The sequence below is a fragment of the Anneissia japonica genome, unplaced genomic scaffold (assembly GCF_011630105.1).
Source record: "Anneissia japonica isolate Jap-2015-1 unplaced genomic scaffold, ASM1163010v1 scaffold1128_len1000024_cov185, whole genome shotgun sequence".
In the NCBI taxonomy this organism is placed as follows: domain Eukaryota; kingdom Metazoa; phylum Echinodermata; class Crinoidea; order Comatulida; family Comatulidae; genus Anneissia; species Anneissia japonica.
Window position 1 is genome coordinate 879360 of NW_022705247.1, and position 16772 is coordinate 896131.

At 34.7% G+C, this 16772-nt stretch overlaps 1 protein-coding gene across 1 annotated transcript in view; it reads left to right on the forward strand.

Annotated features, from left to right (window-relative positions):
- The first annotated feature begins 3237 nt into the window (after positions 1 to 3237).
- Positions 3238 to 16772, forward strand: part of LOC117105468 — a 46309-nt gene continuing 32774 nt past the window's right edge. The window contains exon 1 of the mRNA XM_033246620.1: positions 3238 to 3358. Coding sequence (XP_033102511.1) covers positions 3333 to 3358 — 26 coding nt within the window. The 5' untranslated portion in view covers positions 3238 to 3332. The remainder of the gene's footprint in view (positions 3359 to 16772) is intronic.

Genomic DNA, 16772 nt, shown 5'->3' on the forward strand with positions numbered 1-16772 from the left:
GAGCCATGTGATAGACGGACGGACGAACCTTAGGGTGAGGGGGGAGATTTCATCGAAACATTAGTGATGGAGGCATGTGATAGACGGACGGATGAACCTGAGGGTGGGTGGGGGAGATTTCATCAAAACATTAGTTGTTGAGGGGGAGGGGGGCAGAGAGCTTCATCAAATGATGTTTGGGAAAATAATGGTCAGAAAATACAGCATCTGATGGACAGTCCCGGGTTGGGGAGAACCTTAAAATTTTGGACACATAAATTTACAGCATGTGATGGACTGACAGTCTATCACATTATATTTGGGAAAACAATTGCCATAAATGTACAGCATCTGATATTCGGACCTGGGGTGGGGAAAATTGGACACATATACAGCATGTGATGGAGTGACATTGGGGATGGGACACAATGTGATGGTCCTTGGGTGGCCTATGTTGTTGTGGAAAATAATGGATATATGTATACAGCATCTGATCAGTGATATTCGGACCTGGGGGTGGCGGAAGTTATGGACACATAAATATACAGCATGTGATAGATTGTCATTGGGGGATGGACATAAATATACAGCATTTGAAATTCGGACCTGGGGGGGGGGAATTATAGACACATAAATATACAGCATGTGATGGACTGGCATTGGTGGTGGGGGAGGTCTCAATTGACAAGTCTCTATACAGCATGTGATGGACAGTCCCGGGTGAGGAGAACTTTAAGTAACAGGCTACAGTATGTGATGGATTTGGGGGGTCTATCAAAATGATGTTTGGCATGGGAGGTCTATCAAAATGATGTTTGGGAAAACATGGGTGCCCCCAAATGGACATTAATATACAGCATATGATGTACTGATCTTGGGGTGGGGGATGTGATGGACTGATGTTGGGGGTGAGTTGGTCGTCAGTAGGTGGTTGTTATGGGGATTTACAATCCTGCATTATAAACCAATAACAGACCACAAAACCCTCTAGGACCTGTTTACCTACGATGGAACATACACACCCGCTGGGTTCTGGTTTGCCTATGTTTTTACCACCTATCATCAAATAAAAAAATGTTTGAACGTTTCAATCAAAACTTTGCAATATCTAATTAAAATGATAAAGTAGGTTGTCAAGGAAATCCGTTTTGATTACCAACTATTTCAAGGGCCTATGAAAAAGAATATAGAAATTTATAATTTATGATTCTATTATAGTTGAGGAAATATTTTTCTCATGCTTAATTTTCAATCTAAAATTATTTAATATTTAATCAAGTTTTTTTTTAAGCTCAGCCTAGATGGTATATTCTAAAGCTCTGTCTACACTATCAAATTTTGTGTGACAAAAAAGTGTGATATGCCCATATATGGGCATGATGACATCACACCATGACCATATATAGGCATAGCATTACTATATACTGTATGGGCTTGTCACATTTTTTTGTCAAAGTAAATTTGATAGTGTGGATAGAGCTTAACCTGTATTTCTAAATGATCATTATCAACAATGAATAAAATATAGGCTATGGTCTCACACGGCACCTAATGGTTAGCAGTATCCGGATCCTACTAAGCGTTAGCTGCCGTGCATCCATGCGAGAAAATCCCGATCCTGATACCAACAATATGATAGAATCACTGGCCAATAAGAAACTGGAAATTGTAAACGCGTACGTGTGATTGGTTGATGAGAGAAACGCCCTCATCTTGCTAACCGATAGCGCTTGCTAACCGTTAGCCTATCCGGATACCGCTAACGGTTAACGCTAACCGATCGGGCGTTCTCATGCAGGTGCTAACGGTTAGCTCCCGATCCAGATACTAGGGCTCTCATGAGAACCAGGCTTTTGTGTTTGTGGAGGGAATCAGAGGGTCCATCCAAAGGTTTGTCATTTTAACACAGAGGCTGGGGGTAGGGTGTGAATTTTGAAATACGGAACTATATCCCTATTCCAATGAAATACCTATGGTGATTTTTATTTTTTTCTCGCTTTGTAGAACTAATTTTCCGCTGGCTGGTAGCGTCCACATCCTCCCCCACCGTCCCAGCGTATTCCCGTGCAAGGATAAGGAAATATTTCTCTGTTGTACCCATTGCATTCAATCTGTTGCATAGAATTATGTATGTACTTAAAAAGCATTTGATCTTCAAAATATGTTTTTTTTTTTTATGTGGAAAAAAAACTTCATGCTTGGTCGATATTTTCAACTAATTTTTGGGTGGTGTGGTTACTGACCATATTATAGATATGGTAGCGATTAATTTGAGTTTTTTTTTTTTTTTTATGTTTTGCATTGCAACGTACAACAAATATACACATCAATCCTTTTTATTATATATATATACTGTACATCTATGCTTGTTTCTGTCAAATGCTTGTCTCGAATAAGCCCCTCTTTTGAAGTGCTGCTTTCAAATATGTGCTTCACAAGAGCAAGGCAATTCAACAAAAGGACGCACATCTCGGGAAACCAAAGGTTATAACTTTGGCATCGACATTCTAGGCTCGGCGTGTCCCTACACGATGTACGTCACAAAAACCATAGCAACCAGTTAACTGTCAGCGTGTGACGAATTACCCACGCGCGTGTAAGTTGCCATAATAATCGCACGTCGTGCGGTGATTACAAAGGTCTAATGATATTTTGCACTAACATTAGACTGAAATTATATTCGTTATTTCAACATTAATTTTACGGATGTTGTGGTATTGTATTGTCGTTCATGAGACTCATTTCGCAGAAAAAATTAATAAATTTTCTATATCTACTCAAATGTTCATTTTGTGCACCTTAGTCCAACATTGTCAAAATGACATAAAAACATGAAATTTTATAAAAATTATAAATTTTCAATTGCTATAACTTTTCATTTTGAACTAACACCATAACACGCGCAGACTAATAATTGACGGCTGTACTCGCAACTAGTATCGGATTGTCGATGCCACAGTAAAGATGAAAGGACTGTACACACGCGCTATATTCAAGTAGCGGAGATGTGCTTCCTTTTGTTGAATTGCCTTGACAAGAGTAAGTACCACACTGAAGCCTCCAATAATGTTAAATTACTGCCGTTTTCCGATGGGTTCAAAATTCTCCTAGTGTTTGACTTGACCCTTTTTCCTCTCAGCTTGACCAGGCTTGACCAATGTCACAGTCATGTAGAAGTTTTCTCCTGCAGCCATTATGACACAAGGCTACTCAGAATTAACCAGCAAGGCTGACCAAGGCCAAACTGGTCAATATAACCTTGCAATTCACTAGCTATGCAAATTGCTATCATTCTTAGCTATTCAGTCCCAATCTATGCATATCATTACTATGCATGGAGGGAGAATTGAGCCATGGATTTAAGCAAATTAATCTTAAGGTAATGTTCAGATGAAATTTTATTTCGTAATTTGTATTAAAAACTTGTTTCAAGTCTACTTAGGCTATACAGTTGAAATCCTATTGGATTTTAATATCATTTGAGCTTAAAATGTATACAGTTGTGTGTTACAGTTATCAAAGGCCACAAAAATAATGATTTTAGGATCCGGTTGCACTGGTTGTAAGAACTAAATATAAAAGTGGCAGTAAGGAATTTGAAATAGAGGGGGACCATTAAGAAACTTTTGCAGATGGAGGATCAAGACTGACCACCACAGCCCACAGCACCATTTTTAAGATTATGGCACCTAGATGACACGACAGGATGGCACTCCATTTCTTTTTGATAATTTTGAGTGGCCTGGGCTAGGCCACACTTGAATCCGCCAATGTATATGTAGGGTCAGTTTACTCTTCATTGTAAGTTTGGATGGCACAAGGATTCCAAGATGGCTCAATTCAGTAATTGATCATGTGATAACTACATTCTGATCATGTGATACCTACATTCAACATAAACGTTTACACATTGCAGGTCTGTAACCAGCTTTCATAATAGGGAGGACCTTTTTTAATATGACTGGAACTTTTGGGGTCCAGGGGTTCTCTCGAAAAATGTTGAAAACCAGGACCGCCACCTTTAATTCAAAATGCTCTTCTGGTGTGTTTGAGCTGCTTTCAAAGGAATTACAATTTTCGTGGATTAAAACTGAATCGATTTGATATGATATGTGCAAATATTGAAGAATCAGCTGTAGGATATACAGTACCATGCAATATTGTTAGTACTGTAGATCAAACATGTAGTAGTCTACAGATAGGATCATGTCATATACATCATCATCTTCCTTTACTGTGCAGAACGTCTTTGGAGTATAGTCGCACATAAAAATTACAGTGCATGTCATAGGCTTATCTATTAAACTAATGTTGGCTAAATATCATTTAGACCTAAGTATTGAAGGCAATTTAAGCACAATAATACTCGGAGTTTCAAATTACAATGAGCATAACCAAATTATAAACCATTTATGCACAATAGCAGCCTATATTATTTATAAAACATGGTAATTAGCTGACACAATACATGAGAAAACCAAACCAATATACAGTAGAACCCCTATTAAGGGACACCCTCGGGACCCAAAAAAAGTGTCCACTTAATAGGGGTGTCCCCTCAATAGGGGTACCACTAATCATGAAACACTGACGAAAAATGTGAAATTGTCCCTTTAAATCCCCTTAATAGGGGTTTTTGGCATGGTTTCGTACAATTTTTTTTTTTAACCGTATTTATAGAGGGTGACCCTTCCAGTGTATCCTACAAGGTCGGCTAATATTCAGGGGCCCTCTTTAAATGAGGAAAGCACTGAGCTATTCAACTCAACTCCAATGATGATGACATACAGGTAGATTCAATGATGACGTACTGTACATAGATTTTTTTGTAATTAAAATTTAGTTGGTCTAAGAATGAGTTATTGTTGAATTACTACTAATTTTTTAACAATAATTTGCAATGCAAAAACAATGATGTGAAATGTTATTAAAACAACAAAAGTTGTACATATTCTTGATATATTTCCATGATTCGAGTGCATTAACTAAGTGCAGTATTCTTTTTTTTAAATTGAGCTTTCTATTGGATGTACAAAATACAGTAGAATATGTGAATAGAAACTTAGAATCAGGATGCAGGCTGTACAGCTGTCTCTTATACACATCTAGATGTGTATAAGAGACAGATATATACACACACACTAAACAAGAAATCCACATTAATGGTTAATGGTCAAAATTAAAAGATTGTATTATACCACACCCTATCAGATCTATGATTATAATACAGAAGTGCATAAATCGCGCTTTATAAAGTTGTGTTTTGTGTTGGTCTAGTAGAGCAGAACTCCATATTCTGTGAGGGGCTCATCCGGTCCCCTGGTTACGGGCCTGCATTGGATTTATAAAACAAAGAATGAAATTGCCAAAATGGTTGATTGAAATATATAAATTGCAAGTATGGATGTCTTAAATTTAATATCTCTGATTTAAAGTGTTTTGGACAAGGTGTTTAAATGCTAAAGTCCTCAGTACGCAGTAATCATATAATCACATGACTAGAGCTACAGAATATGTACCGTATGTTGAATTTTCTTGATTTTAAGAAAAGTTGAAAGCATGAATTATTGACATGTGTGTACAGTATGTACTTCTAGAGTAATTCAGTGACTAGTGGCAGGATTTTGTGTTTATCTCTTGATTTCCTAAGGCCAAATTGGGAATCATAAAACTAACAACCATTTTAAAACTTCCAGTTGATGTATTGTACATAAATTGTTAATTAGCATGTTAATGTTAACCGTCTGAGGTATATTAATGTATGGCCTATATATACAGTATGTGAAATATTATCTGGATAAGAAATAACTTACAGAATGGATTCGGTCTTCTTAAAGAGACTGGTGTGATTAACTGCTTAACATTTCTTTATACGAAACAAGTCGACTTTCCTACACAAAATTGACTGACATTTGTATAGGTAAGAACTTAAAAATAAATCATAATTATATGGATCAATTACTATTATTAAAACAGGTCATGCTATATCGTTTCCTTCATCTACAAATCATAGGATCTATATTATAAATTTGACATCTCAACATGATGTTGCTTGTAGCAATAACTCAGATCTCGGCCATAAATCGTTGGCAACCCGACAAAATGGTCGTCAAGAGTCATTTAGTACATGTTGCTAAATTTTGTCTTTTAAAAATAAATCGGGAGAAGGGGAGGGGAAGAAGGCGTGGGAAAGAAGGCAAAATGCATTCTAAAACCATTTCAGAACAGCTTAAAATGGCCCAAAAGGGGCATTTGGGTTTCAGGCTTAGCCGAACTGAAGGCTTCATCAAGGCGAGATTATCATGAAAATAAAAATTATATAAACATGTTTTTTTTTTTAATTGTAAAAACATTGTATTTGTGTGGTTGAGGATCTCATGCTAACGCAATAGTGATAAGGTTTGCTTATGAGATCTTGTCCAACCACCCAGTGGATCCGATTGTATTGTGCCCAGTGGCGGAGCTGGCGTCTGAAATCTGGGGGGAGGTGGGGGAAGGTAAATTTTTTGGGGAAAACTATGTTTTTCCATAGCAGACAGGAGTCTGGTCGGCCCAGGCAGGCACTCAACATTTCTGACCGACGCAACTTTTTAAACAAATTACCTCCCTCAAAAATCAAAGGCATTTAAACTGTAAATGCCCTTTGAACTCGAACGCCCTTTATTGAGAAAATAACAGTAAAAAGTGCACGTCCCCATGGTTACGTTAATTGTTAATTAACAGTCTTGCATTGGATAGGGCCAACGAGTGCAAATCTTTTAAAGAAAGCTTAACAATACTGTTATAATAAACACAACAGAAAGCAAGCATAAACACCATTGGTGTTTTTGTTACCCTGTTTTAATTACCTTTCTGATGCAATTTTTAAGTAATAAGAAAGAATAACGAAATAAATATGGCAGTAAATAATTGTAGTTGTGATTATTTTAATTATTTTAGCTATCTTTTTTATTCTGCTTTTTAAACGTGTTAGATCATTTTTCAATGTTTCAAATTTTGTGGTGTTGTGTGTTTTTTCATTTTTCTCTTTCATATTTGAAGATAACAATTTTAAAATTTTTTTTCTTATTTTAACTGTATATATTGTAAACTTCTCGCAATTCAGTATTTTACTGCCAGTTGAAGTTATTAAAGAAACCTGATATCTTAAATCTGAAATACCATTAGCTATGATGATGATTAATGATGATCAATGACTGAATTAAAATGATGTAAACATACAAAAAAATAAAATAAAATATACATAAACGAACAACTCATTTCATTGAAACCATGCTGATACCATGGCACCTTCCCCCACCCACTTGCACCACCCCTGTTTCTTAATCATTAAAATCGTTAAACATTTTGATAAAAAATATTTTTAGATGCGGAAACCGAATAAATAGTGCATGTGCACAGATTGGTTAATTAAAAAATTCTAAATACAAATTAGCAAGGTTAATACAAGTTGTTAAATTTTACGAATATACAGTACTGTATGTTTGCGTGCTTGGTTTGGCCTAAAACAACACAAACTACCTGTAGTAAAACTATACTTTTTTGTTAAATGCATTTGACACGGCCGGCCGCTGTATTCATTCGGTAGGATTTAATTATTCCACAAAAACTTGCTTGTACTGTACAGTATACAAATTTCAGTCGATACCGATCGTTTCGATAGAAGCCATTTTGTTTTGTAAATAGTTCACAACCATACAGCCATTCAATAAAATGAAGCTTTAACAATGTAGAGGTATAAAATATGAAATTAATATTTATTTGCAAACTTGTTGATTTGTACTCTAACTAGCCTAGCGTTAGAACTAGGCCTACTTGTTATGTAAGGCAGGTACCCGTACCTTTCTCTATATTAATACAGTAGCATTGTGTCAATTGCAAAAAAGAAAACCCATTTTAAAAAAGGGGAAAGGAAACATTTGTGATTGCAACCAAAACTCAGACCTGGCAACCAAATATTTAAAACTTTTGCAAGCCCTGAATGTGCCTGTTATTTTAGTACATTTATTACAAATGGAAAACAGAGGTCCGAAGTTGGTGGAGTGAAATTTCTGGGTAATTTGTTGTTTATTGAAGTGTAATTTATGAGTAATTTTTTTTTGGTTTATTAATTACACATATGACATGCTAATTCAACGTGTGTCATGCCGTTACCAAAAGCCATTACAAATATTTAACAGAAACAGTTTTTTTTAAGTGGGAAACAATAGGCAAAATAAGTCATTTTCAGGTTTTATTGAATTTACGTGGTGATGCAAAGGCTTGGAGCCATTTTAATATTCACAATGAAAATGCTATTTTTTCTGGGAAAAACTAAAAATTCTATGAAGCCTAAATTCTCCTTAAAAAGTCTGGGAAACCTGCAAATTTCTGGGAGTTCTGGGAAAAAGTTAGTTAAATGAATTGTTTTTAAGTGGCCAGAAATGACAGATATAGACTATGTAGGAGTAATTGATTTTGTTGGTCAATCATTTCTCCTGGGGGTGGTGTTGAGAGGGGATAGCGCCGCCAATGATTAGCGCCTCGAGGTTGTGTCAACGTGAGGCGCTATATAAATCCAGGCTTATTATTATTATGATTATTCCGTCTTGTCTTGATAATAAAAAAGAATACTGTAAGAATATTAATATATTTATACACCTCATGATAGGGTCTCAAGAGATAATTGAAGGGAGTCTTCTAGTACCAGTTTACCTTGCACACTCAAGTTATTTTGTTTGTTATTAAAATTTTATTTTATTTTATTTTATTTTATTTTTTTTGTTTCATTTCCCTAGATGCTTTTAATAGAATTATTTTGTCAAGACTTTTTTTTATAATTTATTTTGCAAACTCACTGATTATTTCATACTGTATATAAGTTGTTTTTGGCAATTTAATTAGCCTCCCTGCTTTCATGTCAATTTTAAATTTCAGAGAAAACTTAATTTTTCCCACTCCAGCCATCTCATAATTAAAATAGTTTTTTTCTTTCTCCAACAAATTAAGTATATATAATATTTATTACTTTATTCAAACCTCATAGTAATATCTCAAGCACTCTGTGACACTTATGTACTATACTGACCCCCAGGGCAGAATTATGTGTGGCCTACTCAAAATGCTTGTACCCCCTCAAATTTAAATATTTAGGCAGGCCCAGGGCCACTTAAACGCAATCACACATCTGTTATTGCACCGGGTCTAGACTGCAGGACAGGAAGTTGGAATTGCATGACAGGAACAAATGGACTGGTTAGATTTTCTTACATTAGCAAATCAATTTCCTATGTGGTATGTTGAAATTATCAAAGATTGTGATTGAATGGCATATCAAATTTTCTCTTAAATATTTTGACGTAATTATTATTGTTATTATAATTATTATTATTTATAATAATTATTTTATTATTATGGTATGATACATACAACTGTGTGTACGAACATCATCCATGTAAAACATAGCAAATAGACTTTTCTCTCTTTTTTTACAAAATATCTCTTACAGGAAGCAGGTTTTTAATTTCATTTGGTCTTTCAGTTTGTTTACAATAAATTTCATCTATTTTAAGAATGTACAAGAATAGTATTAAACATCTTAATGATGACAGAGTATCCAAAAGGTAATAATAGTTCTCAGAGACATATTGTACTATAGGTTGGTAGATAAATTCAGAGTAGTATGCAAAGATGCCTTCCACCTGCCTTGACATCCTCAAAAATTTAATTAAAACATAGAATTGCTCAGACTGACTGGTGAAATCTGTTTTTAAAAGATCCCTTAATCAATTAAAGCATTGAATTATAGATGGATGGATGGGTGGATGGATTGTTGGATGGGTGGATGGATTGTTGGATGGATGGATGGATGGATGGGTTGTTGGATAGATGGATGGATAGGTTGTTGGATGGATGGATTGTTGGATGGATGGATGAATAGATTGTTGGATGGATGGATTTTTGGATGGGTGAATGAATGGTTTGTTGGATGGATGGATGGATTGTTGGATGGATGGATGGATGGATGAATAGATTGTTGGATGGATGGATTTTTGGATGGGTGAATGAATGGATTGTTGGATGGATGGATGGATTTTTGGATGGATGGGTTGTTGGATGGATGGATGGATGGATTTTTTGATGGTGAATGAATGGTTTGTTGGATGGATGGATGGATTTTTGGATGGATGGGTTGTTGGATGGATGGATGGATGGATGGATTTTTGGATGGGTGAATGAATGGATTGTTGGATGGATGGATGGATTTTTGGATGGATGGGTTGTTGGATGGATGGATGGATTTTTTTATGGTGAATGAATGGTTTGTTGGATGGATGGATGGATGGATAGATGGATGAATAGATAGGTGGTACTCTACGGTACACATGGATTAATTGATGGATGTATGAATAGATGGAAGGATGGTTGAATAATGGATGGATTGGTGGTAGGAACTGTTAAGTGGATGGATGGGTAGAGGATAGATGATTGGATAGATTAATAGATAGATGGATGGATAGATTAATGGATGAGTTGATAGGTGAGCAGGTAGACAGAATTGATGATCATTTCTATTGGCGTACAGTATTCATATACAAAAATAAATGAACATGTTATTTGAAGCTTGCCAATCTAACATACAGAACAATGTTACATCAACAATAAAAAATAAAAAAATACCCAGGTGTAGTCATTAAAAATTTACAAAAAAAAATTGTCATATAACATTGCATATTCAGTCTATAAAAATTATTGTAAGATATAAGATATGCTTACTTCTTTGATGTACGGTAAACAGTTTAGCCAACTGTCAGGCCAGGGGCGGATTTAGGGGGGGGCCGGCCCGGCCCCGGCCCCCCCTTTTAGGAGGTAAAAAAAAGAAAAAAAAGGGAAAAAAAGAGAGAAAAGGAAAAAAATGATAGCCCAGAATGCCTCAAATGTTATGTTCGGGCGTCTAGAACACAGAAATTTCGCGGGGGCATGCCCCGGACCCCCTACGACAGTGTTGTCTCAATCGGCCCCCCTTCCGGCCCCCCCTTTTGGACATTTCTGGATCCGCCCCTGCAGGCAGCATCGTTGGTACGTTTTGTGGCTTAGCTGTTGGTACTTCCTTCAGTTCAGCAACTGGCACTGCCGATGTCAATATGGAATGCATCCCACTCCCTCATGGGGGGGGTGGGTGGAGGTGTTTCTAGAGAAGGTTGTAGATGTTGAAGAAAAAGAGTGACACCAGATTTTAATAAAGGATTCTATTTGAACACAAAGGTTAACATGAACCATGGTAAGGTCCATCAATTGCCCAACAACTATAACAGCCTTTGCTGTTACCTCTACATGAGGGGTTGGGCTCATTCTTCTTCACATTTTGGTGGCGCCAGTCATATAAGAACTGGACCGAAAGGAAATAGCCAACAGCTAGGCCACATATATATATGACGATGCTGAATAAAAGTTGGTGAAACTGTTTATACCAAGAAATTATGCATATTGATGTAAAAATGTAAAAAATAAAGTATAGTATGATTGGTTAATAATTTAAATGAAATATAATGTGTATGGTGATAGGACAAAAGGAAAGGACTAAGGGGAGGAGTAAGTAGTAGGCCTAAGTAACAAATAAACTAATTGGGAGGTGTAATTATAATGAGGCTGATAATCAGTGTGGGAACACCGATCCCACTCAACAATTTTAAGGAAGGAAGTAAACAGTGACAGTGAATAAAGCTCCTCAAACATGATAAGTAGTAGCATAAACAAAAAATATACTAACAGGCTAGAAATAAAAAGTTTATAATAAAAGAGAGAAATACAAATATATATTTGACTGTATAAATATGGTAGACAATAATTACCTATCAAAACAGTACAAATGTGATAGAAAAATATGTAAATATGTGGTTCTCAATATGAAAAAAAAACCAAGAAAATAATATGAAATACTATTAAATATGAATTAAGAATATGGGAAATTGTAGTTACTGATTTTTTTTTCACATTCATTTATAGACCCATTGACTATGAAATAATATTTTATAGTCAATATAACATTATTATATAACATTATTATATAACATTATTATATAACATTTCATTACGTCATACAAAATGTGGTTTTGCTTTGAAGGAAGTGACACAAAATGAATAGTACAGCATCTCATTTCCATCCGAAATTTAGCCATGAAAATGTGAATAACATTGATGGATATCGATGTACCATGTTTTAATTTTTTGTAATCTTTTTCTCTTTTACTATAAATAAACTAAGATAAACTATTAAAAACGAAATCACGGTCCCTTTCATCTCACACTGCTTCACCAATTAGCATCCACATTGTTTGAACAAAATTCAACAATAATAATACCACCCACCATAATACTAGTAGGCCTACAGCGTTTGGGTCCTCACAAACATTATGACAAAAATAGTTATTACACGGCTGTACACACCTGTCTCTTTCAACCGAAAATAACCTAGCTACTTCACTCATCATCACAACCAAATTCCTGATAGCAACACCAAAGACTATAATTTATGGAGCTAAAATTGAAATTTTTATCCAGGTCTGCACCTCATTCTTTATCCATTATCAACATTATCATCACCAACAATTGGGTAATTTCAAGACTTAAAATGTCAAGATAAAACAAGTTTTATCCCTGTAACAAAGTCACTAACAAAATGAATTTCAGTAGTGACGCTCATTTCTAGGTTCTTCTAAGATAGCTGACATTGGAAAATTCTTTTGCGTAAAACCAAGAAATGCTTACAGCTAAAGTATCAATTCCAGTGACTGACCATAAACTAATGAAGTTGATGTACTAAAAGATAAAAGTTTAACTAGGGTAAGTACGTTGTTGAACATCGAGCAAACATTAATCTTTTTTAGAGCATTTTGTTAAGTCGCAAGTCACTTTTCGTAGGGTGATCAAAATAATTTTGGATCATTTTCAAAAACATGCAACATGATTAACAAGATGTACAAAATATAAATATACCATAGAATGTATGAAATATATTTCTGACTTTATATTATTTTTATTTGCCTAAATAAGACATTGGAGAAACTATCGATTCTACCATACCAACTGTGTTTAGAGGTCTAAAAATGTAAATATATTTTATCAACTTGCATAATTTAGATCAGTACAATAGAAGGTTATAGTCTAAACATGGAAATATGGCTTGGGAAAGTATAGAATAAAGGGTGAACAAAAGTAGTAATGAACAAGAGAGGAGAACGTTCCAGAATGTGGAGATAATGACGTAAGAGGGAAGAGGTTGAATATAGATTGACAAAATAGAAGGAGCAAGGAGGGGAAGTGTTAAAGGAGGAGATAAAACAAGAATTGAATGAACAAGAGGGAAGAATAAATGAGAGAAAAGTGGGGAAAGGAACCAGGATAGAACAAAGTGGGTGAATTAGAGCAAGGAGATATAGAAAATGGGGGGATAGAATCTCTATTAAGCCTACTGAATTTTATTTGTAGTTCACCAAGTTATGAAACCAAAAATACTAACAAGTATATAAATATATTTTCTTCTGTTTATGTATATATTCATGTGATTCAATGATTTTTTTGTTTTTGTTTAGCTAAGGTATTTCAAGAAAGTAAATGAAGCTGTGTTTACAATGTGTACATTTAATGCCTGAATAAGTAATCATTAGATAATCCTTTTCTTCACATAATAAATTTTCCGATGCCATACCATAAAAAATGATGTGCTATTTATTAAATAATATATATATATATATACCCGGACCAATTTTGGCGTGACAGTCCCACAAACTGTAGAAATATCATTAATTTTTTTACCTTGATAGTTTGTTGTTTTTCTCCCCAACAGGGGGCAAGCTCTCTCCAACTTGGGTCCAGGCCCTTCCATCTCCCACTCCCTCTGATGCTATCCATATTGTGACAACAACTTGACTTTAATATGAATAAAAATAAAATGGAATGAACAAGGAATGAAAATGTGGCTTACGTGCATGATTGCATGAATTTTTGGAAGTCTTTAGGTGTTTTTCTGTCCCTGAGCTGACCCTTACTTGGAGTTGGAGATAAAAAATCCATGAAGCAAAGTCTGTCACACCTGTTTTCTAAACCTGATATTTGGGTGACTGTAGTTACAGTACTAAGATAATCCAGAAATAAAGTATTACTTTTCCTTAAATCAGACAGACAGAAATCATCAATGTACTGTATAAAACAGGAGCTAATGGGCACCACAAATGTATTCAATCATAATCAAATCTAGTGGTGAACAAACTTTTAACATGCACGTAAACCAAAATTCCTGAGTGTTTTTTATAAGCAACTGCAAAGTTTGTTGACTACAGTAATTTAGTTGTGAACAAAATTTAATCATTCCTTATCTGGTAGTGAACCAACTGCTTTTAACATGCACTAATCTAGTGGTGAACTAACTTTTAGCATGTACCATCTATTTTAATAATCACTATATTAATGTAGTGGTGAACCAACATTCAACGTGCATGTAGCCAGGATTCATTGGGTTTCTTAAGGGAGCCAGAGGTCGTAAGGGACCCAGGCTAGCAGGGTGCCTATGTGTACTAATCAATTGATTAAATCATCACTCTGTTGCAGAAGTGTTATGCTACATTCGCATTCACTGGTTTGGCCATCTTCAGCATGGAAACCCGAATAGATAGATTACATTCTCATGCAAAATTTTGTTAAAATAATTATTGTTATGTAAGTAATCATCACATTTGTGGGTGACAATTCAAAATAGACATATATCATTATCAAGCGAAAAAAAATGTTGACGTTAACAAATGTCTGTATAATAGCCTATCATTTTCTGTAGTCTGAATCTTAATACTTAGGAAGTATAATTGCTTGTAGTCCAGAAAAAATATCCTGTAATTTTTTTGGATTTTAACCTAAAACCCAGCAATTTACGAAACTATATGGTAAAAATGTTATTAACCACATATCACTTTAACTTTAGAGTGGTAGACGTCTGAATTTTTACTCCTGTGCATATTATCAAATTTTGAAAATGAGGGGATAGAATTTCTAGTAGGCCTACTGAATTTTATTTGTAGTTCACCAAGTTATGAAACCAAAAATACCAACAAGTATATAAATATATTTTCTTCTGTTTATGTATATAGTCATGTGATTCAATGATTTTTTTTGTTTAGCTAAGGTATTTTAAGAAAGTAAATGAAGCTGTGTTTACAATGTGTTTACATATAATGCCTGAATAAGTAATCATTAGATAATCCTTTGGTTTTTTACTTCACATAATAAATTTTCCGATGTCATACCATAAAAAATGATGTGCTATTTATTAAATAATATATATATATATATACCCGGACCAATTTTGGCGTGACAGTCCCACAAACTGTAGAAATATCATTAATTTTTTTACGAATGTAGTCCTGAAAATGAGCTGGAGATAAAAAAAAATCCACCTGTTTTCTAAACATGATACTTTTGTGACTGTAGTTATTCAAGATAATCCAGAAATAAAGTATTACTTTTCTTTAAATCAGACAGACAGAAATCACCAATGTACTGTATAAAACAGGAGCTAATGGGCACCACAAAATGTATTCAATCATAATCAAATCTAGTGGTGAACAAACTTTTAACATGCACGTAAACCAAAATTCCTGAGTGATTTTATAAGCAACTGCAAAGTTTGTTGACTATACAGTAATTTAGTTGTGAACAAAATTTAATCATTCATTATCTGGTAGTGAACCAACTGCTTTTAACATGCACTAACTAAGTTAACAAAAATTTCTGTATAATAGCCTATCATTTTCTATAGTCTGAATCTTAATACTTAGGAAGTATAATTGCTTGTAGTCCAGAAAAAATATCCTGTAATTTTTTCGGAATTTAACCTAAAACCCAGCAATTTACGAAACTATATGGTAAAAATGTTATTAACCACATATCACTTATACTTTAGAGTGGTTGACATCTGAATTTTCACTCCAGTGCATATAATCAAATTTTGAAAATGGCAGGGGAACTGAATTCCAAATTTATTTCAGTAAGGGAATTGGACATTCTGACAGTGAAATCTCTCCAAATAGATTTTTTCACTATCAGAGTTCTTGCTACAGTGGTATTAATTTATTTCATATGCAAATTAGAATTTTTTAATGAAAACAACTGACACATTGACTTGATTAGCAGTTTTATATGCACATGAATGCCAACTGAAGAAGCCATGTTTTATATGTTGACAATTTCCAATCAGTACTGTAGGTCTACATTCTGATGTAAGTGGTTGCTTAGTAGCCAATCATACGGTAATATTGAAAACTCGGTATTACTCCACGGATAACCCACAAAAGTCTGATGGGGTTCCAGTGGGACCAAGGCTCTTCTGGTGGTGATAGGGCAGTACACCATGAGACAATGCCCTATTCTTTTTCGAAGAGTGTACTGCATTATAGTGTTCACATGGGCCCAATGGCTTAAACACACAGGCAGTGAGTGCTACTACCAGTTTTAGCCGACTGGGCTAAACTCATTTTGAATGTATTATTTTTATTTAACAATATTTTATTGATGAATGTGGTTAAAACAAACCGTTTTTCTGTGAATCTGCCCTTCATTGTATTTAAAGATGTATAGTACTATTTGTCATGAGCTAAATAAATTAAACAATTCCATATTTAAATTGTTTAATATCTATATGTAAGTATATGTAATGCCTGGGGTACACCATGTACTGTACTGTAGACTGAAAAAGAAGTGTTGTCAACAAACAACTGTTCTCAAAACTATCTACGTGGTGTACCACAAGTATTAAATATATTATT